We start from the raw sequence: 26,475 nt of genomic DNA, 5'->3' as shown, positions 1-26,475 counted from the left end.
GGATGTCGTAATTGAAGAATGAAAACATAAAAGAAAACCCAAATAAAAACGTAACAGAAGAATAATAAGTTTTCTCAAAAAAGGATGTTTTTAGATACAATGCATTGTACCACGAGCTCAGACAATCAAAACCTCGAGACTGCAATGAATTATTACAACTAATAACTAGGTGGGAGAATAACAGCAAAGCCAATCTTATGACAAAACAGGCTCCCCCAGGAAGATCCGGTGGTCGGTGTATCCTGTATTTTTCAGATAGATAAAAGGCTTCTGCATACGGAATGGAACCATAGCCAATGGGGGTAGCATGATAGATTGTTTTTGATCTTCTGTGGCTTGAATCAGCTGAAAAGAATTGCAAAGCACATAGGTAATTTGCATTCATCAATGATAGATAGTATATCTAATCCCAATCACACCACCAGCCACTTAGTATCTATACGATGATGAACCGCCTTGTGGTGGAGCAGGTGGCAACCTATTTGGCGTCTGACGGCTACCAGAGTTTGCGCCTGAACTTGCATTGCCATTCTGGGTTGGATTACCATGGCGCCGCCCATTGCTGCTGCTGGATCTTGATGACCCAGTGTATGAGCCATCAACAGATCCATTTGCTGCAGCATCAAATGCTGATCTCCAATCATCCCCTGAAGAAATGTTGGTTCTTGGGCTACTTTCTGCAATTGATACAGACAGCATATTTACATTCCAATCTCAGTCTGTCCAGCGTGTAAAGTGAATTTCGTATTAGGAAATAAATAAATATCGGCCAGATTAGGCAATATTCTATAGGTAATGAAATTTAACACTAAACTTTGGTCATAATTCATTACAGCAAAAGATCAATTTTGCAGTGTTTTCTTCGATACTGATTACAATAATCTTCATGATACACAATGAGTTAGCTATGTTACAAGAAAATAAATTAATTAGGAAGAGCTAGCTACTAAACCTCTTCACGAAGCAAGGCCTGGGGCCCATAGTAATGAACTATTTTATGTATCAACTTTGGGCTAAGCAAAGCAGTTATTAACAGATGGTATGAAAAATTACCTGTTCCAGTGCTACCATCTGAAGAGCTAGCTGCAGCTGCACGGTTGTCATGGATGCTTAGCTGGCGTGTAAGTTTTGAAAGAAGAGATGACTGCCTTTGGAACCTTTCTCGTCTATGCTTCACATTTTGGTCCTCCTGCATTAGTTCTTCAATTTTTGCTGTGCTTTGAGCGCTAAACAAAGAACAATCCCATTATAAAATATATGATGAATAAATTCTGGAAGTCGTGGAATTTGAGAGGTACAAGCACAACTATTGTTTAAAATGGCGGTCAAACAAAAGACCAATAACAGTGTATACAATTCAAATAATGCCATGTAGGATTATTTTATTATTGTTGTTATTTCAGCATAATGAACGGTATAAGTCGGCATACAGTTCAGTGTAATAGCACCAAACCAGTTGTATGTTGGGCATAATGATATTTGAATCCATAAGTCTAATCTTGATTGTAACTATTAAACCTACAGTGAGAAAATCACAGAAAAGTTGAATGGACCTTCAGGTAACAGTCTATAGTTTATTGGTTCCAAAAGAGCTCCACCATATATAGACTGGCTACCATCGTCAGCATTCCAAACTTTATTCCCATAGGGATAATGTAAGTGAGAAGTAAAAAAGCATGATCAAAGATTTTTTTTTTTAACCAGCTGTAAGCTAGATTCAGAGTTGGCATCAAACTCCAATTCAAGGAAAAAATAAGCAGAACATGTTGTTACACATAGGAACCTACCTTATCAGTCACACACTCATCAAGCAAGTAGGAAGAAAACCTAGGAGGTTACCCCCTAAACAGGCAAATAGGTGACATGAGCTTGATAGTGTTGTAGAAGATACTAGAAGCAGGAAACATAACGATTAACTTCTTGCATTTGGTAGCATATGAAACCAGAATGACAAGGACCAATGATTCTTATTGTTGTTGTTTGCTGAATATGGCAATTAGAGTGAAGCCAACTTAATAATATTTTCTTGTTTTTGAAAAACTAAAACTAAATAATAAGACTAGAAAAAAAGCATAGATTCGACATCAAAATAGGCAACAGCAACCTTTTTTTACAACAAACCAGAAGTAGTTAAACATCCAATTCTTATTATGATTAATTAAAAGTTGACTCCCTAAACATCAATTACTGTTTCAGCTTTCAATCAAGTGGTAACTTCTGAAGCAGCCTTGGCTGCATAGTAGAACTTGAATTGCCAACTTGGTGAATATGTCAATGAGAAAAGTTGTTCAACCCAAACTGATATGGTTCAAGAACCAAGCCCTGCGGCATGTCAGGCTTCACTTGCCTGACATACCAAGCAGTACAGATACATTGAACAACTTTTCTTCCTCAAACGTATGCCAGGTTGGATGGTCAATCTTACCATGCAGCCAGGACATCTTTCCGTTAAAAGATTCTGAGAACAAGCTGGCAGTAGCAGTAGAACTTAATCGCAACACTGGTTTAGTTTTGAAAGCCAAATAGCAAAAAAATGAAGTTCAGGAACCCAATTAAAACCAGCACCAGGGCTCACGGAGTAGTGGTATAATTGACCCCAATAATACTATATTCTTTCAATCTAATTAATGAACATATACGCCAACCATAAGCTAAAAGAATGGCAAGAAACCAACCTTATAGAGCTATATAGCTGATTTAGCATATCTTCCTTAGCTTTCTCAACTTGACAAAGCACAACAGCCTGCTCAACACACACAAACATAATATAAAAATAAACAATGCTTTAAATTGTTAAGCTGGTGGACAACAGGCCAAAAAAGCAATATAGTTACCTTCGGAACATTTGCGGCAAGGCTGTTCAAGACAGCTTCCACATAACCCCGAACTTCTTGAGACATCCATCGAAGTTCTTCTTCTGGATCAGCCGGCTTTCTAGACATTGTGTCCTAATATATCCGCATGTTAGTTTAAGTTCTAAAACTCGACACAACTACTGATGTATTGCAAAAGCATTTAAAGTGCAAAATTAGGTCTAGGCATAACTTCAATTGTTTAATCAGCAATAAGGAAAGGCATTCAAATGACAGGCCAATAAGCACACACATAAGCACATAAATTCATGTCTGCAGGGAAGAAAATATGAACTGGGTTCACACTTTTTTTTAGGCGCGCAAATACGCATGAAAACACAAAGAGAAATATACCAATTTTGACTATGCATTGTTTTAATGATTAAAATATAAAAAATGTCGATGTACCAAGCCTCCACCCACAGCATGCAAGAAAACTAAGTCTAAAATGCTGATATGGCCAGATTTGAAGTGTTATGCATGTCTGAAAACAATATCATCATCCAACACAAAAACCTTAAAAACAAGGTAGCTTCACCATCCATAGATAGAGACAGAGAAAAAAAAAAGGTTGCTTACAGTAATTTAGCAAGTTTAGAATTTCCTGATAATAGATGTTTCACAGTTTGCATGGTGTTTGAATTCTCTATAGAAATGCTTTCTTCCTCCCTAATTGGGAAAGTAGGTATTGCATCCTTGGAGGACTTACTAGTGAACCATCAGAATGGCTTTGTCTAAGACCAGCTTCAGAATCACTAGCCCCCTTCGAGGGAGTTCCCTTGGAATGTCCAGTAATATTTCGTATCTTATTCACCCATTCAACTTTGTCAGCCATGCTCTCAGCCTTTAACACTACAGTGCTGTGGGCTGCAAACACAACAAAATCATGATTAGTAGCAAAAATAACACAAATTAGGATAAGCACAACATAGTTACCTTTTAAAACAGTCTTGTATGCAACCTTGCTAGTTATCTTAAAGATGAGAGTTGGGTGTTTTTCTGGTCCATTTGCCTTTTTGGAGTCTTTCGAACTTTTAGGAGGTTCATCCTCCTCAGAGAACTCTTCAACGTTACATTCCTGAAGAGTATATTCACTTATTAGCAAAAATAGCATGCACAGGTACAAACCTAAAGGCTAATAGAACATGATTCCCTACACATATCTAGCACGAAGTGAAATGCACTACATTCATGTTTATCAGAAACAAACAAGTAGTAAATTACATGGAAAAAACTGAAATCTTCCTTTCAGAACACATGACTTGAGCAACAGAGATCATTAGTCAATATTTTTTTAATCTAAGAAAATTGGATATAACATATGCCTTTTCGTACCAAATTGATGGTTATATACTGTTCAAGAAACCTTTTTTGCAAGGAAAATAAAAGTCCAATATTTTATGATTCTCAGATGATGCATACATCCCAGGTAATTCTGTAATAAACTAGTTATTTACATTAGTGATGATTGTTGACTTAAATATCTACACTTCACATCATTTAAGGGGTATTCAACCATGGTCAGCAGACTTGGAAGAGGATCAAATTTCTTCTTCCAGTAATTATCTCTGTGTATAGGAGTCATTGCAAATAATTTCTTTCGAATAAGTTCAAATTATTTGGATATTTAAGTTATTACTTATAATCAGGAATTTTTGTAAAAGCTAGTCACATGTAATGCAGCATGTAATTGTACAAACACCAAACTCTTATACTGTAGCACTAGTCTGCTTCAAGTTTTTTGTAACAGCAATATCCTATATCATTCAAAAAAATTTCCACACATGTAATTACATGTAGAAAATGTTAATTTTACATTTTAAGCGACTGACATTACCAGCAAAGAAAAAAAATTTAAACAACTAAAGATATTTAGTAAAACAAAAAAAAAGTGAAAATGAATTAAGAACATCATTCAAGTTTATTTTATCAGTAGTACCATGCAATTAAATGATAGAGGCATTGAGCGAAACAATTAAACCTGACAGGCAACTTGCACTTTCATATGTGGATTCTAGCTGTCAATTTTGTCAATGTTGATATCGACAAGCTTGCTTTTATAATTGAAATAAGAATATTATACAGACAATAGTAGTACCTCCAATGTGATAACCCCACGAAAGTGCTTCTCCTCCTGTTTTTTAGTGTATCCAAGCTAAGAAAGAAAATGTTGATCTAATCAGAACAATTTTTTTATATAAAACTTGCAGATGCATCAAGCAAATAGCAAAATATATAAAGCTCATAGTTGAACCTTTCCACTTTTCTCATTGAGGACAAACCATCGCCTGCTCCAGCCATTTGTTTTTGCACTTTTTTTCAGTAAGAACCCTATTAGATAAATGAAAATTAGTCCCTAAATGATTTAACAGAATTCAATGTGAAAAAAACCACTTCAGGCTGTGCACGATTGGAAACTAGGTTGTCAATATAAAGAAATGCTAATAAAATGTAAATCACATTACTGTGACCATCCAATCTGTGTTAGGAAATAAATTGGGAATCTGAAAGCATTGGGAACAATGGCTGAAAGATAACTTATAATGGTGTATATACTAGTCAATTAAAGTTTAAGTTTCAGAAAGGTGTTGTATCAGCCATAACTAAATGAAGGCATACAAGTAACAAGCAAATGTGAAATTTTCAAAATATTTGGTTCATCCAAGATGATGAGAAATAGTAAATTGTAGAACATTTAGATCAATGAGTACTGTTATAAAAAAGACATCATCATTTATTTACTGAATCAAACAACAATAGAACCAAAAGAACTAACGGAAAAAGAACAGATATTGTAAGCACTCGGCTACAATTTGGAACAAGATCTTGGTTGTACACTTGTATTTATATATAAAATATGTAAATATTAACTCATTATATATATATATATATATATATATATATATATATATATATATATATATATATTCAAATTCTTTCAGAAAAACATCCTATACATTTGGCAAGCAGCTGCAATATTCATGAGGTATACATCATAAAAAAATCTCATGAAACTCCTGAAATTATGTAATCTGTAAATGGACCAGAAGTGAAACTATGATGTCTGTCAATAAACTGCAAAAAGTATTTGCCCTGACCAAGCCAAACATCCACAAAATTGTGAATTAACCTGCTGTTATTTCTCCAGAAGGTCCAGCAATCTGCAAGGCTGAGCCCTCTTTTGTTTCTTTTTCTGGTTGATTTGATTTGTCCTTCATTGATTTCAAGCTACCACCTTGACTTCCTGGTTGAGGGCTTGATGCCTAGAGGATGCAACAGAAGTAGCCATGATAAATTAAAAATGATAATTACAACTCGAAACTTTTCAAAAATCACAAATATTTGAGATGCAAAAGTCCATAAGCCTGCATTAGAGGATGCCAACTTCTTAACAAAAAGATCAGAAACTAACTCTATTCAAAATGGCCTGCTCAGCTTCATTTGCTTTCTTCGATGATCGATTCTTCAACTCTTCCTCCCTGCGCTGCCTATCCATTCTGATTTAACATACTTTATGTTAGAATATTTAAAAAATAATTAAAAATATGTGCATATTTCAAAAAATCTGAGACTAAAAATGTTCAAGCATGATTTCTACCAAGGTTTGAAATTTCGTACCGTACCGGAGTTTCGACGATCTCTCGGTACGGTACGGAACGGTATACCGCTCGGTATACCGAGCGGTATACCGAGTGATATATGTATATATATATATTATATATATATATATTTTAATGGCCGACGTCGCATCGCCTCGGCGACGTCGCTTTTTCCTTCCCCACACGGGGCGACGTCGCTGAGGCGACGTTTATTTAAATTATATATATATATATATATATATATATATATATAGCGACGTCGCCGAAAAAGGCGACGTCGTGTCGCCTCGGCGACGTCTCCGAAAAAGGCGACGTCGTGTCGCCTCGGCGACGTCGCCGAAAAAGGCGACGTCGTGTCGCCTCGGCGACGTCGCCGAAAAGGCGCTGCGTTACCGCCCGTTACCGAATGGTACCGGGCGGTAACGGTCGAAATTTCGACCGTTACCGCCCGATATTACCCGTAACGGCCGATACGGGATATTTTTTGCGTGTACCGCCCGGTAGGGGGCGGTCCGCGTACCGGTTGCCTCTCGGACCGGTACGTACCACCCGGTACGGGCGGTACGATTCGGTAAGTAAAACCTTGATTTCTACCAAGAAGACTAGCTGAGCTTTCTCAAATAAAAAAGGCTACTAATTTGCACTATCTATAAGCAACATCATCTACTCAGTAACTAGTTTTAAAAAGTAAAACTAGGCAGATTTCTCCAAAAAATAGGAGGCTTGAAGATTTATTAAATAAGACTTCATAAGAAGCTGCAGAACCGATTACAATCAAGAAAGCATGATATATCACCTCTGAAAATTGGCTCCTCACTGAAGAAAAAGCAATTAATTTAAAGAGCATGTATCAAATTAAGCAATTGAGTTTGACAAGCACTAATTAGCATTTTGCTATTTAAATGGCCTTCTAACTGATAAAAGCAAAACATGCATATTATAACAAAATTTAATAGAGGTAATATGTAATACTTCAAAATTGACATGCAAAATTGTTCACCCAAGTGAAGATCTTTAACTTGTTTCTGTTTTTCACCAATCAATAATGAATAAATTATTGAAACAAACAAACCTCCGCTGGACTAGACGGATGAAATGTTGCGGGGGAACAAAAGCACGCTCCATGTCAACTAATGCAACCACCATCTTTTTGGCCTCATTTCTAAAATTTTCTAATGCAGTAGATGCAATTGCAACCACCTTTTAAGAAAGAACAAATGTCAAACAACAGAAAGTCAATGATAACCATGTCCATGAAGTAACAAGATTGTGATTATCAGAAGGGCAAAGTAATAGCAGAGTACCTCTCTCTTAAATGGAGGATATCTGCCTAGTCCTGGGGTAGCATTCGCTGTAGCAGAAACTATATCCACTAGAACACGATGCACCTGTTTGACAGCCATTTTAAACATAACATAGTAAGTTGCCATCATAATGACATGATATTAACTTATCGAGACAATTACATCTAAAGCAAGTTCAACAATTACATCTAACTGCAAACAGTTAAGAAAGAGAAAAAAATGCAGAAGGAGAATGTATATGAAGAAAAACAAGTAAAAATTAAAATCTATGCACATAAGTTCCAGCAATAAAACCAAAATAAATTTCCACAAAACTCAAAAGCATAAGCAGCAAATTCTAATCATGGCATGAAGAGATTTTCCATGTAAAATCTATATGACCAAACCAACTAGAAAGACTATCCAAAAATATTGCTCAGTACCTCATCTACGCAAAGGCGTGATGGTTCTTTTGCAAGTTCTAGAACTCCTTTTATTAAAGATCTCAAACCTTTCTCTGGAGATATCAAATATGGCTGATAACCATCAGCTTCCAACACAATCTAGAAGATACAATCGGATCATGCAGAGCAATAAGATTACATCCATAGAAGTAAAATAATCTTATAAAAGAATACCCAAGTGGCAACCTTACCCTTTTGACATTATTGATATCAAAATGTCTATCCAATGGAAGCTGTTTTATTCTGTTGGGAAAATTTCCTTCAAAAGTTGCAACAACTTTCCAACCTGCACCCTGTCAATAAAATGCAACATTTGCTATGTAATAGATAGAAGAAATTACTTGATGATCTTATAAAGAAATAATTGCATCTTTCTGTTTTGCTGAAACAGTGACAAAAAACCCTTCTAAATAAAAAAGAAGATTTTAAGAGACAAGCTTAAAATAAACCATAAAAAATAGTAAGAAAGAAAGAACCAAACATATGTCACAACCACTGACCTCACCAGTAGCAATGTGCTGCAGAAACTTATCCTCAAACTCCCGACAAAGCTCCAAGGCAATAGCCCTGGTACCTTCTGCACTCTGCACCATTTGTTCACCAAGCCTAAACAACTCATCCTGCACAATCTGGGACTTACCTTGTAATCTGCAAGAATTAAGATAATTAAATATATTTCATATACATCTATGAGACCTGTATTTACCACAGCAAAAATATCTAGAAAATGCATTATGTTTGAAAAATACTAAACTCAAAAACTGAACAAATCAACCAACAGCAGTGTGTCTCATGAAGTCCACAACCAGTCACATTCAATTATGAAAAACATGAAAGAAAAAAACTATCTCAAACTACATTTATATCATAAAATAGAATAGCTCAACAAAAAATAAGGAGAATATGTCATAAGGAAAGGATTTCATAGTTTCTTAAATGATACACATGGAGACGTAGCAGTCACATATCAACAATAAGAGTATGACAGACAATACAGTGCAGTGTCTTTCTGCATTAAAATTTCAAACTATTTAATATCTGTATAAATTAATATATCCAATATGCTTAAAAAGACTACCATTTACTAAGAACCCTAACAAGGTTTCTCCATTTATGATATGTGTTTAAGGAAATATTAGCACCAGCACAAAAGCAAAACAACATCGACACTGATTCACAGATTAATTTCAACAAAAATATTTGGTTGACAGGCCTGAAACCATTGATTTATCCACACAGTTCCACTGCTGTTTCCAATAAATAAAATATGTATATTATCAGAAGAAATGATGCATGATTCTTTTATGTTGCTTCTCAACTTTCATGAGGCGCTAAAAAAATTGTGAAAAAAACTGAATCTGTGTATAAAATAATAAATTCATATATTTATTTTGCAACAAAAAATATGTAACAGTATATCAAAGAAAGATTCACCCAGAGAGAAGATTTGGAAGCCTGATCTTCATTCTTTTACGTATTTGCTTTGCAAGAGTATCAACTAATGCTATTCTGCCAAGCTTATTTTGTGGAGCTCCAGTAAGAATGGTTTTAAGACTTTCAGTCTCCGCTCTCCATGCAGTTTCAAGTGAGCTCTCAGATCCAACTGATCCAGATTGTGCTGAAGCAATAGAAACAGACTGACCAATCAGAGCAACCCAAGAAATATCGGCAGCACTCCTTGGCCCCTGATTTAACAGAAGAGCTTGAACTGCTGCAAGAGTTTTCTGGTCCCCGGCAGATTGATCAATCTTGCTAATTACACCGATTGTTCTTGTCCCTAAAAGAAACGAAAGCAGATGAGATGCAGGTCAAATGCCTAAGACAGGAAAGAAGACAACCCAACAAAAGCCCTACGGTCAGGTTTTGCATACAAGTTCAAGCTCAAAATTTGACCACAAAAAATGAAGTTATAAGGTAAGCAGTAGTAACCTTCTCCATCAAACTCTTTAGCCAGTCTAAGAGCACGAGAAGAAGAAATATCTGGTGCCTGAGCAGCCGGCACTACAACAAGCAATATTGCATCATTATGTGCCCCATAATCACTGACCTGAAACGAGATATATTACGACCCCATCGCCAAAAAGTTGAAAAGAAGAATTAGCACTGCCTTTTTTTTTGTTGCAGATACAATTGGAACTAGCAATTTACCACAGAATCATCCATAGCCCGCTGGTCTAAGCCTGGTAAATCAATCAATTTCAACGAAGGTGCTGGCAGAATAAAAAACATGTCAGCTGTGAGTATAACTTACTGAAGAACAACTTATGCAATAAAAAAGACTGAAATATCTTAAAGAACACTAAAAAGAATCCCCAAAAAAGTGCATGTTTCAAGCAGACTTTGTGACCCCGGTCATACTAGAAAATTACATTTAAAATGTAACCTGTCTGATCAAATAAGGAAAAGGTGTAAAAGTAATATTGTGAGAATACAATCAATGATGCCAAAACTTTGAGTTAAAGATGTTCACTCTTACTTCTTATAATTTTAGGAAATGTTTCAAATCTTATATTATGTCACTAAATCTACTAAAATATGCAAATCTTGTACATCAACTCGATTTATCAGTGAACTCGTGAAGGCTGTGAAAAGTGGCCATATACCAATCCAAAGTAAACAAATTAAAGCAGTAACCCATATCTTGAGCATAGATTAAGAAATAATTCTTTAAAAGACAAACCATCCTTCAAATTCTACTCTCAACCTACAGCCGCATTTTCACTCAAAGTTCATCTAGAATTCTGATATACTATGAATTCAGCAAATTAAATTTTCTGTAAAACTATTCTGTCATTCACAGTTTCTGAGTGCCAAAAGTTGATATCAGTCCTCAAACCACACAGATGAGGCAGAAAAATGCCCCTCTCCTCTCCTTGCTAAATATGATATTTTATTATCAATCCAATCTTTTTCACACTAGCCCCCTCTTACTTTTACTATTTACTTTTTCCATGTTACACTTTCAAGTTTAGTTATTCAAAATATACCTGTGATTATAGATTTTTTTTTAATTTGTAATTTTTCACATATAAGTGCATGATATCATCAATAAAAAAATTGATATTTTCTAACAGACGACACCCAAACAATAAACGATGACCACCATCCCAAAGTAGCACCATACACCTTCTCTTGTTGATACAATACATGCGCAAGTAATATGTATCATATACTGTTGGTATATATAAATTAATTCATATAAAGCGAAAGAAAAGTACAAAACCAAGATCTCAAAATTGTATACATCAAGCTCCGTAGAAAATACAATATGAGACGAATGACATTTAGAGAATCAAGGCAAAATATCACTGGAGTTGAATGCACTATGTGAGTACATCATAGGCTTCTTCAAATATATTGAAAGGCTAAAACATATGCATTTACCAAAAAATTAAAAAGAAAAGAGAGAAGACATTAAAATCTTGGAAATAATTAACTAATCACCACATGAGCAAACAAATTACATGAACTATAAGCAGGACCACTTTAATAATTTTCACTAAAAGCAGAAAGTAAAGAGTGATGGAAAGAATACACTATGTTCAAGCTGACACATAAACAGTGGTAACATAAAGTGGTGCAACAAAAGTACCTATGCCACAATAAATCAACCATTCAAAGTATAAATAAGAGATTGAAAATGCAACCATTCACCAATAGACCTAAAGAAAGTACTATAACTGTTCTGCACAGTGAGTATAAACAAAACAACAGCAAAGGAAGAAGAAATTGGTAAACCTGTGCTAGTCCGAAGCTTCAAATAGATTTCATCTGTGCGGCTCCTTCCTGAGCCCTTGCTTAGCCTGTCCTGGAGGGAATGCCTGAGAGCACCTAAGAATAACAAAATATTGTGTCAATTTTAAGACTATATAGCCGATCTGCAAATGAAGAAACTCCTCAAGTTGTAACATCGAAATTAATTAAGAAGTTCATTCGACGGATTCAAGGGTTCTTACTTGCAGAAACCTGCTGGGATTTGCCGTCAATTTGTAAAACAATTGATTTACTGCTCAGCGAGCCATCTCTTTGCAGATCAACGCTTATAGGAGCCCGAGTTGCACCATTTTCTCCTGTCGGCTGCAGTGAGATCGTTAATTTGACAGCAGGCTGTGGGTAATAGAAGATGAAACAATTAAAAAACTAGAATTCTAATTTCGAATTCACCAATACCAGGACGGGATGTCCGATTAAACTGTTCAACACTGCTGATTTGCCAGCACCCTGAAATCACGTTTACAAGAAAGATAGAAGCAAAGATAAAAGAAACAAGCAACAAGCATAGACTAAGATTGAACCCTAAAATTGGAATTCACCAAAGGATTGCCAAATTAAGCAAATAATTGTGCGTCCTCTTGGGAGATTAAGGTAGGAGTAATGAAGTAGGGCCAAAAAAGGAAAGCGACAAAGATTAGGGCAAGAAAGGAGGACTTACGACATTGCCGAGAGCGACGACGTTGAGAAAGGTGGACGTCCTCCGCTTGGTCGATCCCTCGTCGACGTCCTCGTCCGCGAGGAGTGCGGCGGCCTGCATCATGGACTCCGCGAGCTGGCTCAACTCCTCCATTGCCTCCATCGACGGCAAGGCAAGATAGGTCCGTATCTCGGCAGCGATGGATCAAAGGCCAACCCTCGGGCCCTGGGCTCACGGATTTCGAGCTGGAATCCACGAGAATCCCCGATCGGGTGGCAAGATCCGGATCTGAAACTCGATTTCAAACCCCAGACCGAACGAAACCAGACAGACAACAGATATCGGGGGCGATCAAGATCTGAATCCTCCACGCGTTAGGGATGGGAGATCGGGTGTTGGGAGGGAGGGTGGGGGGTGGCGTCAGCGACACCGCCACACAACAGCTTCTTTCTTCCTCGACGGTCGAATCGAGACGAAAGAATGAGAGAAGGGGGTCGGTTTTAGAAGCGATGCGCACGGTCAATAATAAACCGGACCGTGCGACTAATTAGACGAAACACGGGGTTACGACGAGAGAACATGGAGTTGGGATGATCCACGGCGTCCAAAACGCTTTAAGATTCGTAATTGAGCTCGATAGGAACCTATAGTGTTGTGGACGGAGAGATCTCCTTCCCTCGCCGTATCGAAGGGCGGAAGCCAACAGAAGCCGGGCGGCCACGTGGAGGCTGGTATTATTGTTTCGAACAGGATAGGGTTAAAATTACATGCGTGGCAGCATATCATGTTTTTGAATGATTGAGCTAATATCGCAACATAAATTAATATAAAAATGAGACATTGCCATGTAACATATTATTTTTAGGAAAAAAGGAAAATGGGAGCTTATTTTTTAAAAATATTTTTATTTTTTAAAAAATAATAATAAAAGAGAAATATCATTGGCTTAACTTCATCGACAATAGAATGGTATGCTTCTCGATATTGGAGTTAGAAATAGTTGTTAGTTCTAATTTACTGTTCATTCTGTTCAGCCTAATTCTGATTTATAGTCAATTCTAATAGTATCAGCAGATATTTAAGAATAAATTCTTAATATATCTTATATTAGTTCTAGACCAAAATTGACACACATGTATCAACCTATATATCTTAGACTCTGCTCTTTAAAATAATTACCATAATTTCTTAATAAATTTTAATTGTTGACGGGGCAAGGATTTTTTTTTCCCTAAGTTGTTCTATCACAATAATATATATATATATATATATATATATATATATATATGTAAGAAATAAATATAAAAAATAAAAAATTATTCGGTTAAAAATTTGTTTAAATTTTGGTTTGAACTGTTATAATATATTCCGATTGTTCAACACATACAGAGGTTTGAAGTTAATTGAGATTTACTTCCAAAAATACATTAGGTTGATATGTTAAGGAAGATTTACTTCGATATAATACAGAAACTATATCGAGTATATTCGATAAAACTCATATAATACTTAAGTTAGTAAGATCTTGAAGATTTTAATCACCCTCTAAATTTGCACATGGAGGGTTTTTATATAGTGTGGTGGATAATCATTAGTTTAAGATTGTGTTAAATATTAAGAACAATTATTTGCATCACTCAATCATCAATAAGTTATGAAATCATGTGTTAATCATTAACAATTATCTATTAGCAATCTAAGGGGAACTTGCATGAATTTTGATGAATTGAATGATGGTGGGGGTTTTATATTGTGTTGATGTTGTATCGTACATACTTCGATCAATGTCAAACATATTATTTGATGATTGAGCAAATATTTTTGAGTTTAACTATATAAAAAATCATCAGGCTCATATCTTTGCTCTTCTGGTATAATAACATTAATTCCGATTGTGTGATCTTATAGGTTTAGATCTAGAAGAGTCTTAACAGATGTTGGCCCTCTTAAGTTTATTTGATAGACTAATAATATCATATTTTATATAAGAGATATTAAAGTCATATAATATTGTCTGTACTTCCTAAGGTCACCTCAAAACTTTGGTATTCATGTAGTATATTAATATCATTACATAAAGTCGATTGATAATTAAATATCTAATGATTATATTATATCGATAAGACATTCACGATCAAATACTTATCTTAATTGTCTTCAAATAAGTTTCGGATGCAAATGTGACATAAAGGTCGATGGTCCTAAGGGACGTTATAGAGTCTCTCGTGAAGCTAGCCAAGGTGGAGTAGATCAATAACAAGTCCTTTAGGGTTAACTAAATTTTATGAAGGCATCATGGTATAGGATATAAATAAAACTCATAATATTAATAAAGATTTATTTGATAATTCTAAATGACAATCAAAACATCATCGTCGATCTAAATACTCAATTTCTTCCTCTTTCAAGCTAACGAATATTAGAAAATTACATTTATTTTTTAGATATTTAAAAAAATTTTTTAAAAACAATGATTAAAGAATAAATGAAAAGACATATTTGCCAAAGCTAACGAATTAAATCCATCGCCCAATAGTTGGCAAGTCTTAATGCTACCAAATTGTAATTGCCTCAATTAAATTTCTATTATTTAAATTAAAGCACACCGAGGAAAAGAAAAAAAACATAAATAATTGCAAACCCTGATTTGACCTAAATTAATGGGGTTGGCTTATACGACTTGGTTATTCGTTGCTTATGGTTACGGCCTCAACTGGCCAAACTGCTTCCCAAAGGCCGCCAAACCATTGCTTGACTCTCATTTCTAAAAACAAAACAGATACACCCAAAAGAATACCAAAGAACGCAGACCGTACGATATACCAGACACCAAGGTTTAACGGTTCGGATCGATTGAGTGTTTTTTTTGGTGATTTGTTGCGGTGCAAAATGCGTTATTGCCGTAACAGGACTATCGTTGACGGGTGAACTGCAGCCGTCCGATGGGGCATCTCAACTTTTCCGTTGACAGATATTTGACGACGCCATGTGCAGAGAAAAGCCTTTCCACCTTCCATTCTTTGCGCCTTCCTCGCAGATCCTCCGGCTTCCATCTTCCTCCATGGCCGCCGCCGCTCGCCGCCTCTCTGCAGCATCTCTCCCCCTCCGCCACCATCACCTCCTCCTCCGGCCTTTCGCCTCATCCGCTAGCGGCCAGCCCCCGATCGCCGTCGAGACCAGCGTCCCCTTCACTGGGCACAAGATCGAGCCACCCTCGCGCCTCGTCGACACCACACCCTCCGAGCTCCTCTCCTTCTTCCGAGACATGACTTTGATGCGCCGCATGGAGATCGCCGCTGACTCTCTCTATAAGTCCAAGCTCATCCGCGGGTTCTGCCACCTCTACGACGGCCAGGAGGCCGTCGCCATCGGCCTCGAGGCGGCCATCACCAAAAAGGACGCCATCATCACCGCCTACCGCGACCACTGCATCTTCCTCGCCCGCGGAGGGTCTCTCGTCGAGTCCTACGCCGAGCTCATGGGCCGCCGCTCCGGGTGCTCCAAGGGAAAGGGCGGGTCGATGCACTTTTACAAGAAGGATTCGGGATTCTTCGGTGGCCACGGGATCGTTGGCGCCCAGGTGCCGCTTGGATGCGGCCTTGCCTTCGCCCAGAAGTACACCAAGGAGGGGACCGTTTCTTTTGCGTTGTATGGTGACGGGGCTGCGAACCAAGGACAGCTGTTTGAGGCCCTCAACATCTCGGCGCTTTGGGACTTGCCGGTCATTTTGGTCTGCGAGAACAATCACTGTGAGTACGAGATGACTAGGCGCGGGTGGAAGGAAAACCAGGTTTTCCTTTGTTGATGAGCTAATTGCGTTTGTACTTTTGCAGATGGAATGGGAACAGCCGAATGGAGGGCCGCGAAGAGCCCTGCCTATTACAAAAGAGGGGATTACGTCCCTGGTTTGAAGGTGACTTGGATGAAATCCTCGTTATTTTCTATTACATCATTCATCTTTTATCATAAATGAAATATGCCCTTGGATGTCACAAGTTACTTTATTCTTCTTTTTGGTCCAGACTTCTTAGACTGTGTTAATATATCAATCAAAATTAAATCGGTTGTAGATATATAAGATTTCATTGCTTGATCAGAAATTCGTTTTATGTTGCAAGAGATTCTACTTCTTACTAAGAACTAATAAATGGTGCAATGAGAACTAGCATTTTCACTCACTTCTTTCTCATGTCTGGTAGAACAGCAGTGTATATATCGGGTTAAGAAGGAAACAGGAGTTGGTGATGATGACAAATTGCATATAACAAGAGAGTGTAAACTATCCAAAAAGGCATTCAAACAAATATAATGATGGTAATTGCTATGTGAGATCAAGGCATGGAGAGAGCTCTGTTATATGTCATCAAAAGCAAGGATGAATGTGCTATTTCTTAACCATGCATGATTAGTGGTTGTGAAAAACATGCATGGTTATTGATTTCTTTGAGCATATATATTTTATACATTTTCAAAAAGAGAGATAAGCAGGGGTTAGAGTCCTGAGAGGATAGGGTGATGTGAGGGATCTCTATTGCGTCTACGTTCAAGTCTTGGTGTATAGGTCCATGCTGGTGCCTATTGTTTGCAGATTCCATGACACAAAACCGCAGAACATAGTGGTGGTGTTGGAACTGGCACTTAAGTATATGACATGATTGAGCACACCAGAAATATCATAGTGTGTAGAACGTCCTCATTAGTGTCCACAGTGGTTCAGGATCAGTATACATCAATTTTTTGCACATGTTTGATTATGATTACTATACATAGTCAGCACATTTTGTCTGTTTGGTTGACTTCAGTCAGATTCTATATTTTGCAAAATATGTTCGCCTTGAAAATAGATCACAAGTGTCTTAGGTGCTGTGCAGGAAAATGGCATATCTAGTGTCTATCATCGAAGGGGCTGTCAGGATTAAAACTAAGAGTATATTACTTGAAAAGAATCAATGTTTTAAAATTAGTTTATCTTCTCCTGATACAGTGCTTTCCTGAACAGGTTGATGGAATGGATGTTCTTGCTGTTAAGCAAGCATGCAAATTTGCAAAGGAGTATGCTTTGCAAAATGGACCCATTGTGAGTGTTAGCCTTTTAAATTTAACTCTCATTCAGCTAGAAGTTTTCCACATGTTTAGAGATCAATTTCAAAAATGGTTTTTTCTTTTTCTATGACTTAGAAGCATCTTTAATTGTTTCAGATTGGACCTATTAATGTACAGAGAATGATGAGTAATAAAGATAATTACACTAATGTTTCATTAAGGTGATAGATTCTGAAGCTTCCAGATACAACAATTATCTATGTATTACCATTTAATCTTCTGATTTTCATATTCATGAAACTTAAAACTGTGACATAATCTCTCTGACTATGTATTCAGGAATTGGTCCAATGTTTTTTTATTCTCTATGGCACATGTTTATCTTCCTCCCATTCTACTGCTTCATTATTTGAAGATATATCATCTGTCAGAGACATGTTCTGGTCTTACTAGAATTTATAATTGGACAAATTAGTTTCGAAGATTGAAGAATGTGGTATGTAATTTTGGTCTCAAGTGCTGAGGAACTGGAGGTACTCACAAGCCAAATGGAAATTTACCCCTTTGATATTCTCACCTACATATTTATACATACTGTTTCAATAGTCTATTCATACATACTGTTTTGTTAGTGCATCTTTTATTCTTTTTCCTCTTTTTTTAGGGCAACTTCTTTAGGATTGAATAAGTAGTTGTTCCCATCTGGCTTTCAAGTATGCGAGCTTTCAAGCTTACATGTAACCAAGTTGCTAAACTTTTGTGTTGTTTATTTGAGACATCAAATCTTAATGCCGGCACCAACACAACTAATGGTTTCTATTGCCTAGTGGTCTTAATTTGGACTAATATGTTGGCATGCCATGTAGCACATGAACTTCAATGAATATTTTAACTTTCTTTTTGAAGCTCATCGACCACTACTTACTGGTTTAATAGATTGCCACAATCAATACCAGATTGGTATTTTGAACTTATCATTCCTATTACTGGTATTGACATAAGTAGTAATATTTTGATTGTCATCATAATCATCCAAAACCTTTTTTATGATATAAAAATAATTGTAAATTTGCAAAGGCATGAAGGATCGATTCATTATGCACCTTGTATAATCAATGACATCTGGATGAGCTGCCATAAATAGGAATATTTGGTAATCAACATCTATTGTGATAAAGAATGAAATCGATATTTGTTAGATGGGGAAAAGAGCTTTGAAACAACATGAGAGAGAGAGAGAGAGAGAGAGATGATGTTCACAAGCTATACACATCATACTTGAAGAATTATCCCCGGCTACATCAAAGTGCAACACCACTTACTAGAACTGATACCATCTAATCAAAGAGATACAATTATTTAATGAATAATGCAATCCATGAATTTCCATCATTGACATTGCAAGACCTTCAAAATATGTAATATTAAGTGATTACACTTTTGCTCACCTGATGATCCATCCTTGCACAGACTAGTGAAAGTATGTAAAAGTTTCTATATTCTAGTTCAGGATTCTCTGGTTGTGAGTTAGCATTTTGATCTAGGATGTTTTCTTTCATTTTATTCTTTTTACTTGGACCCGAGTACCTAGATTTCTGTATTTTATCACTCCTTTAGTAGAACTGTTCGTGTGCTGTCCTCATAGACATAAAGCGAAAATCATGAATAAGACCTGATGTGTTGCCAGAAGCAAAGAACATTTAATGCTTGTGTTCTGTGTGTCCTTTATGCTCAGTTTCAAATAATACTGAAGTCTCATAGGAATAGAAGTAAGTGGTGCTACTATGTATTTTTGTATAACTCATGATTTTGCCCGAGATACTAGTGATGTGACAGGTGAGAATTTTTTGCACCAAAGGCCTCGATGAGCCATAAAAGAATATTCCATTTATCAAGATCCACATCACTTAAGCTACTTTGTGAGGAATTTTACACGTATTTATTATGTACTTTGTATAGTCATGGACATGTTATATTTCACACCTGCTAGGGAAACAAATATGGATATCCTGTTTGTCCAGGGATCATCTGGGTTTCTTTTTTTATAATGAATATTAGTCACCAGTCAACAGATACATGATTAACATACTTGGGAAACAAGTTGTTTCACATGATGGCATTTGCAGATTAGAAATTTTGGCTAGCATTCTTGTACGAGATCATAGCTTGTAAAACATGTACTGTAATCATAGAGGTTGTATGTAAAGTTTTATGCTTCTTTTTTTATTCATTCAAGGAGATGATTTGTTTCTTTTTCTTTTCTCATTTGTTGTTTCATCATGCAGATTCTTGAGATGGACACTTACAGGTACCACGGTCATTCCATGTCAGATCCTGGAAGCACTTATCGCACCCGTGATGAGATCACTGGCGTGAGGCAGGTTAGTTGGATTCGACTTTTGGAGCCATCCATGGGATTGATTCCTCTCATGCAAGTCTTTTACCAATATATGTTGATTATGCCACTCGTAGGAGCGTGATCCTATTGAAAGAATCAGGAAGTTGATATTGTCCAATGAAGTAGCCACTGCCTCTGATCTCAAGGTACATATCCCTATAACATTTTTCTAAAGGAGCCTTTACACAAAATAAGGGCTAGTCATACTCCCTCTCTCCACTGGAATATGTTCTTCTACAAATGTTTGTGCAGGATATCGAGAAAGAAGTCAGGAAGGAAGTAGACGATGCCATTGCTCAAGCGAAGGTGCCTACTATATTGGAATTCGGCTATAATGTTTGGATTAAGATTAAAATAACATTTTCCTTCCGCTCATCAGATTCTCTTACTCCAATTTTCAGGAAATCCCAATGCCTGATCCTTCTGAGCTATTTACCAATGTATATGTAAAGGGTTTTGGTGCAGAGGTGAGTGAGCATACTTGTAGTTTGTCTGAAGGAATTAGTGTTTATTATTTCTCAGAGTGAGCTTTGGACGGTATTAGTTCATCTTTATTGTCATTGTGGCACGAATTAGCTCATTGAAACTTATTTACAAGTATACAATCAATCTAGTAAGATTGCTAACTTCGATATGCATTTTCTTTGCAATATTTTTTGGTTGCAAAGTTGGATTGACACTGCGTTTTTGCTTACAGGTGTTTGGTGCTGATAGGAAGGAGGTGAAAGCTGTTCTTCCATGAATCAAGCAAACATTGATACAATGAAGATTCTTTTCTCATGAAAGCTCTTAAAAATAAACAAGGAAACTGAAATTTTCTGATTGGTGTGCATTTCGGCATCCAACAGAGCATTTCTAGATGTATCCATTCCTTGTGCATTTCTTCAATTATAACCCATCTGTGGATGTCAAGATTTCTTGAAACTGAGCTAATTTACACTCATGTGCTAGATTTACTTCCTGATGATCTTTTTTATACTTCCGATGTACCTCTAACTATTTTTCCTATTGGCTTGGACAATCAAGAACGACAATTAATTCTCTCAGCGGAAGCCCTTCTAGGGGAAGAAAGGCATCTTGTATTGGTTTCTCTCTCTCGCTCTCTTTCTTTCTGCACTTTTATGTGAAATTATTTGTTAAATTAAGTATATTTTTCTTGTTAACTTTGTATAAATTTCATGCTAAGTATGAAAAAAGGATGAGCAAATTTTTGAAAAAAAAAAACTTTTGTTTTTAAGAATTTTTTAGATAGCATCTTAACTTTAAAGAATTTTCATAAAGCATTTTTGGATATGTGAAAAGAACATTTTATTTTTGGACCCATTGGTACCTCCTCTTTGTGTCGTTATCATCTTTATACCCTTATCAAATCTTACGGATATCACGAGCATTCATACCAATCTTATTCGTCTACATAGAATGTTTATGTAAAAAATATTTTGAAAGAATTTTAAAAAATAAGATATTATTTGAAAAAAATTTAAACTTATGATTTATTTATTTTTTTCCGAGAGTTCACCCCCAAAAAGATTGGCTCGTCAATTTACATATAGGCTTCCGCGTCATGGATGGCGTATTAGCTCGGTGATTGGCTGGTCCTTCGAAACAAAGGAAAAATTGACACCGACTCTTAATCTGGTAATTGGAAATGGCGAAATTGATATAATTTTATTATGGTAATTATTCCACCTACCAGATTTATCTCGTGTCGTATATACTTTTTTCCCTAAACAAAAAAAGAAAATTCCTGCTTAGTTTTATATGACAGATAAAGAACTTTAACTTTTCAGGGGCTCTATTTCCTTGTCACTTGTATGTGGCGTGGGAAAAGTGCCCTCTCGTGATGGAACTCGGGAGAGAAGCCAAGCCGGAAGCATCTGCACCAATAAAACGTGTACGCGACACGTGCGACAGGTGGGTATACTTTCCCAGACATGGAAACATTACTACCAGAGTCGAAACACACATCACTAGACAGCATAAAGCTTCGGCGTCCTACCACATCGCTGCGACGACATGGGCATACATGGATATGGCAAACAAGGTGACACGAACAGCAGCGACCGGAACGAACAACACAGGCATCCTGTCTCCCCTACCTATAACTACCCAGCACTGTAAGCGGCATACGTGGCCGTGGGAGGCGGGGAACGACCACCGCTATCAGAGCAAAGCTTGGCCCGAACCTTCGTGATGTAGGCCTCTGCTCTCCCGTCGACGCCGTCCCCTTCGTCGCCCGGCTCCATCAAGTAGTTCGCGCAGCGGCTCTCGGGCTCCACCAGCTTCATGGCCCTCGCGGTGGGAGGCGGAAGCGGGGCGCCGGGCGCGATCCTCGCGGGCGCCGCCCGGGTCGTCCCGAGCGCCATCTTGGCGAGCGCCAGGACCGAGGCCTTGAACACGTTGCCGGAGATGGCGGTTGATCTCTCGCGCATGGACGCGTGCTTGCGCCTGGCCATGAGTAGTAAGTAGCTCACTCACTCGTCTGGTGTTTTTGGTTGGGGCTTCGGAGGGATATCTGCAGTGGAAGAGGAATGCCCAAGGCTTATATATCCGCCTCGTAGGAATCATTGATGGGGAATTGCGTTGCGTATGCCCGCGCCCGAGTAATAGTAACATTCAATGATGAGCGTGGGGTGCGCCGTTATCGGTTTCAACTTGTGCCGCAAGCCACAGAGAGAGCGCCCTCAAGGTGTTTGCTATTATGACTCCCAATTTTTAGTCCTGCCTTGTACGTGAGCCTAACTGCTCCAGTTCACAAAGTGGCTTCGGCAGGAGGGTCGCAGATGGTGCCATTGATCATGACGTGGGAATCGGACATGATTGCATATCTCCTCGGTATGTTCTTATGGATGATCACGGATCGGCTTTACTTTTGTGGCGTCCTCGGAGAAAAAGAGACGGCTCGAGACAAACATCCGTAGAGATGCTTCACGAGTGCAACGAGAGGGACCCAACTCAGGGTATAATGACACATACATACGAGCAGCATACAAAAAGCTGAGAGGTGTTGGGTGCAGTAACCTCAGATATGGAAGGGGTGCGTTTTATTCCTTCTCACGATTGCTTCGTGCAGGAGGAGTAACGTTTACAGGTCCATTAGGTTGGCTTCATGTTACTTGGGTGGATTCGAGATGACAAATGGCCTACCTCAACAGGGGAATGTCTCGTGTGGTGGTCGGAGACAACGACATAAGGACTGCAGATGAAGCAAAGAGGTGGATTCGTCTGGTCGCTATCAGCTTTGGAGCACGTCCGGATCAAAGTGAGAGGTTCGTATTCTTCGTCCGCTTGATGTTTCTTTCTGTCTCTTCATAGAAAAGATAAGCCCCTGTTTAGCGTCTGACATAACAAGGAAGAGTGGGAACGATGATAAATAGGGTCCTGCACTAATTTTACTTGAATTTGAACTTGACTACTAATCCAGTGACTTCTCAGAACTTAGAATCATTTATTATCATGGTTTATTTTCCTGTAGAAATTTAGAGACAAATTCCATACCAGTATTGTTAACACCATACATGAGATTGTTGGACGAGTCTTAAGCATAATTTATGAAGTTATTTAGATCACCTGATAGATTAATCCTCGGAAACTTTTTTGCACAAAATACCACCATGTCTTTCTTATTGTTCTTCAGTACGAGGCATGTCCCTGTGGCTTTGGTTAACATACATATATTTCACAACTGTGCTGCCTCGAGTCATAATCCACAACATTATTTATTATCTATAGCTCCATCATATCAAAACCATGCACATTTAATTTGTACTATTAACTGAAAGGGCATATATCCTGTTCACATTTATTTTTCCCACTAGCATCTGTGTTAGATAGTATACCAAACTCCATGCACCATAAACACACTTGCACAAGCCTAAAGTGAGCAGCCTTCTTTGGTAAGCACAAAGACACTGCCAGCGTCGCCTCTTGAGATTCTTAACTCCTCGTCGAGATAGGTGGTTAGCAACCAGGATTGAACATTAGTGTTGTTTATTGGTATTTTTAGCGGCGGCTGTCCTGAGATGGTCCGAGCCACAGATGCTGCTGCATTCTGGATGGAACTGATGACGCCATTGAACGGAGAGAGGTCGATATTCTGCCCCAGGAACTCTACTTTGTCAGGTATAACGATGTCATCTGTTAGCTGTGGGGTTCCAATTATGCCTTCCTCGAATTTGATCTGGAGACAGCAGTAAACATGCCAACATGAGTCATGATATATATAACAAGGTGGAACTAGGCAACAAGAAAATTACATCCAAGATATCAGGTACAATCTTGATTCTCTGATGGTATGTAAAAGTGAGTCAAAATTCATTGGTTTAAATCTTCAAGCTGCACACAACTAGTGTAGACTTAAGAGGATTAGCATTGACCTAGGAGGATAAGGAGAAAGCCCACATCAATTGGTAGCAAGCAAAAAACTACATACTCATGAATACATTTTAATACACGTCCTATGATCTAACAAGTCAAGGCCTTCATTAAGAGTAATCTAAAACATTTATGAGAAGATATAATTTGCTTTTATTTTTTTGGTTTCTTGCATGTCCCAGTACATTCTTTTACCCTCCTATTTTCCTTCTTCGGTGTTGTTTTTGTTGTTAGGGAAGGTAGGGGAATGATGTAGAAACCTAATCTAGTCAAGTGCTTTCAAAGAAAGAACTTGGATCTCCATCCTATATCTGAGGATTCACCCAGTTAACCACAGGTACTGCTAATTGCAAGAACATTCTACAAAGCCAAAGAACACTAATAACTAGTCATAAACAGTTTGATAATACCAACTTTACACAAGCAGTGATCTGATAATACAAAACAACCCTAATTTGCACTTCCTGACCTGAAGAAGATTTTCCTAGAAGATGCAGGCCCCCTTTGTTGATGTAAATCACAGAAAGTTCAAAATTCTTCCATTTCTACATTTATTGTTCTATAGATTTATCTGCTACTAATTGATTGATTTTGTCAGAGAACAGGGGAATGCAGTATTCTGCAACCATCTCGAATAGAATCCAGCGAACTGCTTGACATCTGGAGGAGGAGAAATATAGTATGCACTCGATTTTATCATTAAATCTTGTAAGAATTGAGATAGAGATAATTTCCAGTGAGATTTCTCCCAAATCAAAATCTCATTAGCAATTGGGACCTAAACGTTCTTGATTGGCAGACATATCATTGATGACATGATTGAACTCTTGCAGATCATTAAGTAAGGAGCAATGTTTTGCAGAATTAGGAGGCTGCGGATGGCATGGGGAGTGTCGGAGACAGGATACCTGCACTCTCTTCGGACTACGGACTTCGAATTTGGCATTGGTGGTGACGGAGGTTGTCGCCAGAGGCCCCGAAAACTTCACCGAGTTCTGCACCGTAAAGCTCTCCGAATCAATAGTCTGCGATATCTCGTCCACCTTCACCAGCTCCGGCAGCCGCCCCGACGACAAAAGGGGGAACAATCCCGAGAACGAAGTGTAACTGCGTCCGCGACCAAATTGATCGATGAGAATGAGCGAGAAGAAGGATTTCATCCAAGATCTGGAATCTTACGCGAGGATCCATTTGCCGTTGAGGAGGGCGAGGGCGTCGGTGGGAGCGGGCGTAGGGTTCTTGGCCTCGAGCTGGGTGATGACCTCCAGGATCTCCGCTCTCGTCTCGCTTGACGCCTTCAGCCCCCGGTCCGTCCCGTACAGCAGATCAATCAGCTTCTTCTTCAGCTCGCCAGCCTCGCTCACTGCCGGCGGCTGCGCCACCGCCACGCCGCCCTCCTCGCCCCGCTCGTCGTCGTCGACCATCGCGCGGGTTCGGAACGGGGCTGGGGTTAGCAGCTGCATCCCGATGCCCCTCAAGGTGGGGGCTTTCAGGTGGAGGACACTGGGGGCGAGGTGTGGGCGGCCATTAGCCACCACTGAGAAGGGAGCCTTAATGGCCAAGAGATTCCAAGACGCCACCGCAGACATGGAGCAACTCTTGAAACGCCGACCGCCTTTGCGCTCTCGCCTTACCGTCTTCTTCCGTTGGGCGATTGATACGGGTGGGTTGTTATATTAACTTTTGAACAGCCACTAGCTGCGCAACGCGTGGAAGGAGGTAACGTGTACTTCAAAACAATTATTTCCTACACGTACGTTTTGAATACCTGCTTTCTGATTCGATGGAGCCTGTGCGGGACCCAACTATGAGTCGACTTTCACAACGGTCGGACTACAAACGTGTAGATAAACGTACCCGAAGCTAATTATATATTTTTCTTTGTTTTGGGTGGTGGCAGGACGCTACGCAATCGCGGTCGGGGCGGATATTTTCTGAAGTCGATCGTTCTAGAAACATCTCGCGGCGCACGTGCCCACGTGAGGCATCAACCCTGAAAACTGAGAAATACAATGAGGTGAGATTTGTATTTGTCATATCATGTTGATTAT

General features: G+C 38.3%; 3 protein-coding genes and 1 long non-coding RNA gene across 4 annotated transcripts; 2 read left to right on the top strand and 2 right to left on the bottom strand.

The window, feature by feature from the left end:
- Nucleotides 1-43: 43 nt before the first annotated feature.
- Nucleotides 44-13,091, bottom strand: LOC135678333 (dynamin-2A-like). Its single transcript, XM_065191009.1, has 22 exons — nucleotides 12,631-13,091; nucleotides 12,369-12,419; nucleotides 12,155-12,275; nucleotides 11,937-12,029; nucleotides 10,347-10,408; nucleotides 10,128-10,245; nucleotides 9,633-9,975; nucleotides 8,699-8,846; nucleotides 8,390-8,491; nucleotides 8,178-8,297; nucleotides 7,756-7,839; nucleotides 7,524-7,651; nucleotides 6,265-6,349; nucleotides 5,983-6,115; nucleotides 5,107-5,183; nucleotides 4,951-5,007; nucleotides 3,789-3,930; nucleotides 3,562-3,719; nucleotides 2,835-2,948; nucleotides 2,676-2,743; nucleotides 1,054-1,226; nucleotides 44-677 (listed from the first exon to the last, which is right to left on the bottom strand). Exons 1-22 carry the CDS (start codon nucleotides 12,769-12,771, stop codon nucleotides 430-432), a joined length of 2,766 nt encoding a protein of 921 aa, XP_065047081.1. The 5' UTR covers nucleotides 12,772-13,091; the 3' UTR covers nucleotides 44-429.
- A 2,489-nt stretch (nucleotides 13,092-15,580) lies between these two features.
- LOC135678332 (pyruvate dehydrogenase E1 component subunit alpha-1, mitochondrial-like) lies at nucleotides 15,581-21,028 on the top strand. The gene is made up of 8 exons (XM_065191008.1): nucleotides 15,581-16,358; nucleotides 16,443-16,522; nucleotides 17,609-17,686; nucleotides 19,938-20,033; nucleotides 20,125-20,196; nucleotides 20,303-20,356; nucleotides 20,452-20,517; nucleotides 20,748-21,028. The coding sequence occupies exons 1-8, from the start codon at nucleotides 15,596-15,598 to the stop codon at nucleotides 20,790-20,792; spliced, it is 1,254 nt and encodes a 417-aa protein (XP_065047080.1). The 5' UTR covers nucleotides 15,581-15,595; the 3' UTR covers nucleotides 20,793-21,028.
- Nucleotides 21,029-22,196: 1,168 nt separating this feature from the next.
- On the top strand, nucleotides 22,197-24,095 carry LOC135678331 (uncharacterized). Its single transcript, XR_010514902.1, has 2 exons — nucleotides 22,197-23,087; nucleotides 23,206-24,095. It is a non-coding gene; the product is annotated as an uncharacterized LOC135678331 (long non-coding RNA).
- Nucleotides 23,791-26,076, bottom strand: LOC103990543 (probable plastid-lipid-associated protein 2, chloroplastic). Its single transcript, XM_009409728.3, has 3 exons — nucleotides 25,604-26,076; nucleotides 25,333-25,531; nucleotides 23,791-24,230 (listed from the first exon to the last, which is right to left on the bottom strand). Exons 1-3 carry the CDS (start codon nucleotides 26,011-26,013, stop codon nucleotides 23,925-23,927), a joined length of 915 nt encoding a protein of 304 aa, XP_009408003.2. The 5' UTR covers nucleotides 26,014-26,076; the 3' UTR covers nucleotides 23,791-23,924.
- Nucleotides 26,077-26,475: the final 399 nt, after the last annotated feature.

This window comes from Musa acuminata, chromosome BXJ1-7 (assembly GCF_036884655.1).
Source record: "Musa acuminata AAA Group cultivar baxijiao chromosome BXJ1-7, Cavendish_Baxijiao_AAA, whole genome shotgun sequence".
NCBI lineage: Eukaryota > Viridiplantae > Streptophyta > Magnoliopsida > Zingiberales > Musaceae > Musa > Musa acuminata.
This window is presented reverse-complemented; position numbering and strand designations above follow the sequence as displayed.

Coding starts and splice junctions, on each gene's coding strand:
- LOC135678333 (XM_065191009.1), bottom strand. CDS start 12,771: ATGGAGGCAATGGAGGAGTTGAGCCAGCTCGCGGAGTCCATGATGCAG. Junction 12,030..12,154: donor ATCCCAGCAGGTTTCTGCAA/GTAAGAACCCTT, acceptor TGTTATTCTTAG/GTGCTCTCAGGCATTCCCTC. Junction 10,246..10,346: donor GGGCTATGGATGATTCTGTG/GTAAATTGCTAG, acceptor ATCTCGTTTCAG/GTCAGTGATTATGGGGCACA.
- LOC135678332 (XM_065191008.1), top strand. CDS start 15,596: ATGTGCAGAGAAAAGCCTTTCCACCTTCCATTCTTTGCGCCTTCCTCG. Junction 20,357..20,451: donor ATGCCATTGCTCAAGCGAAG/GTGCCTACTATA, acceptor TCCAATTTTCAG/GAAATCCCAATGCCTGATCC. Junction 20,518..20,747: donor TAAAGGGTTTTGGTGCAGAG/GTGAGTGAGCAT, acceptor TTTTGCTTACAG/GTGTTTGGTGCTGATAGGAA.
- LOC103990543 (XM_009409728.3), bottom strand. CDS start 26,013: ATGTCTGCGGTGGCGTCTTGGAATCTCTTGGCCATTAAGGCTCCCTTC. Junction 25,532..25,603: donor AACGGCAAATGGATCCTCGC/GTAAGATTCCAG, acceptor TCGCGGACGCAG/TTACACTTCGTTCTCGGGAT. Junction 24,231..25,332: donor GTAGTCCGAAGAGAGTGCAG/GTATCCTGTCTC, acceptor TGCTGTCTCCAG/ATCAAATTCGAGGAAGGCAT.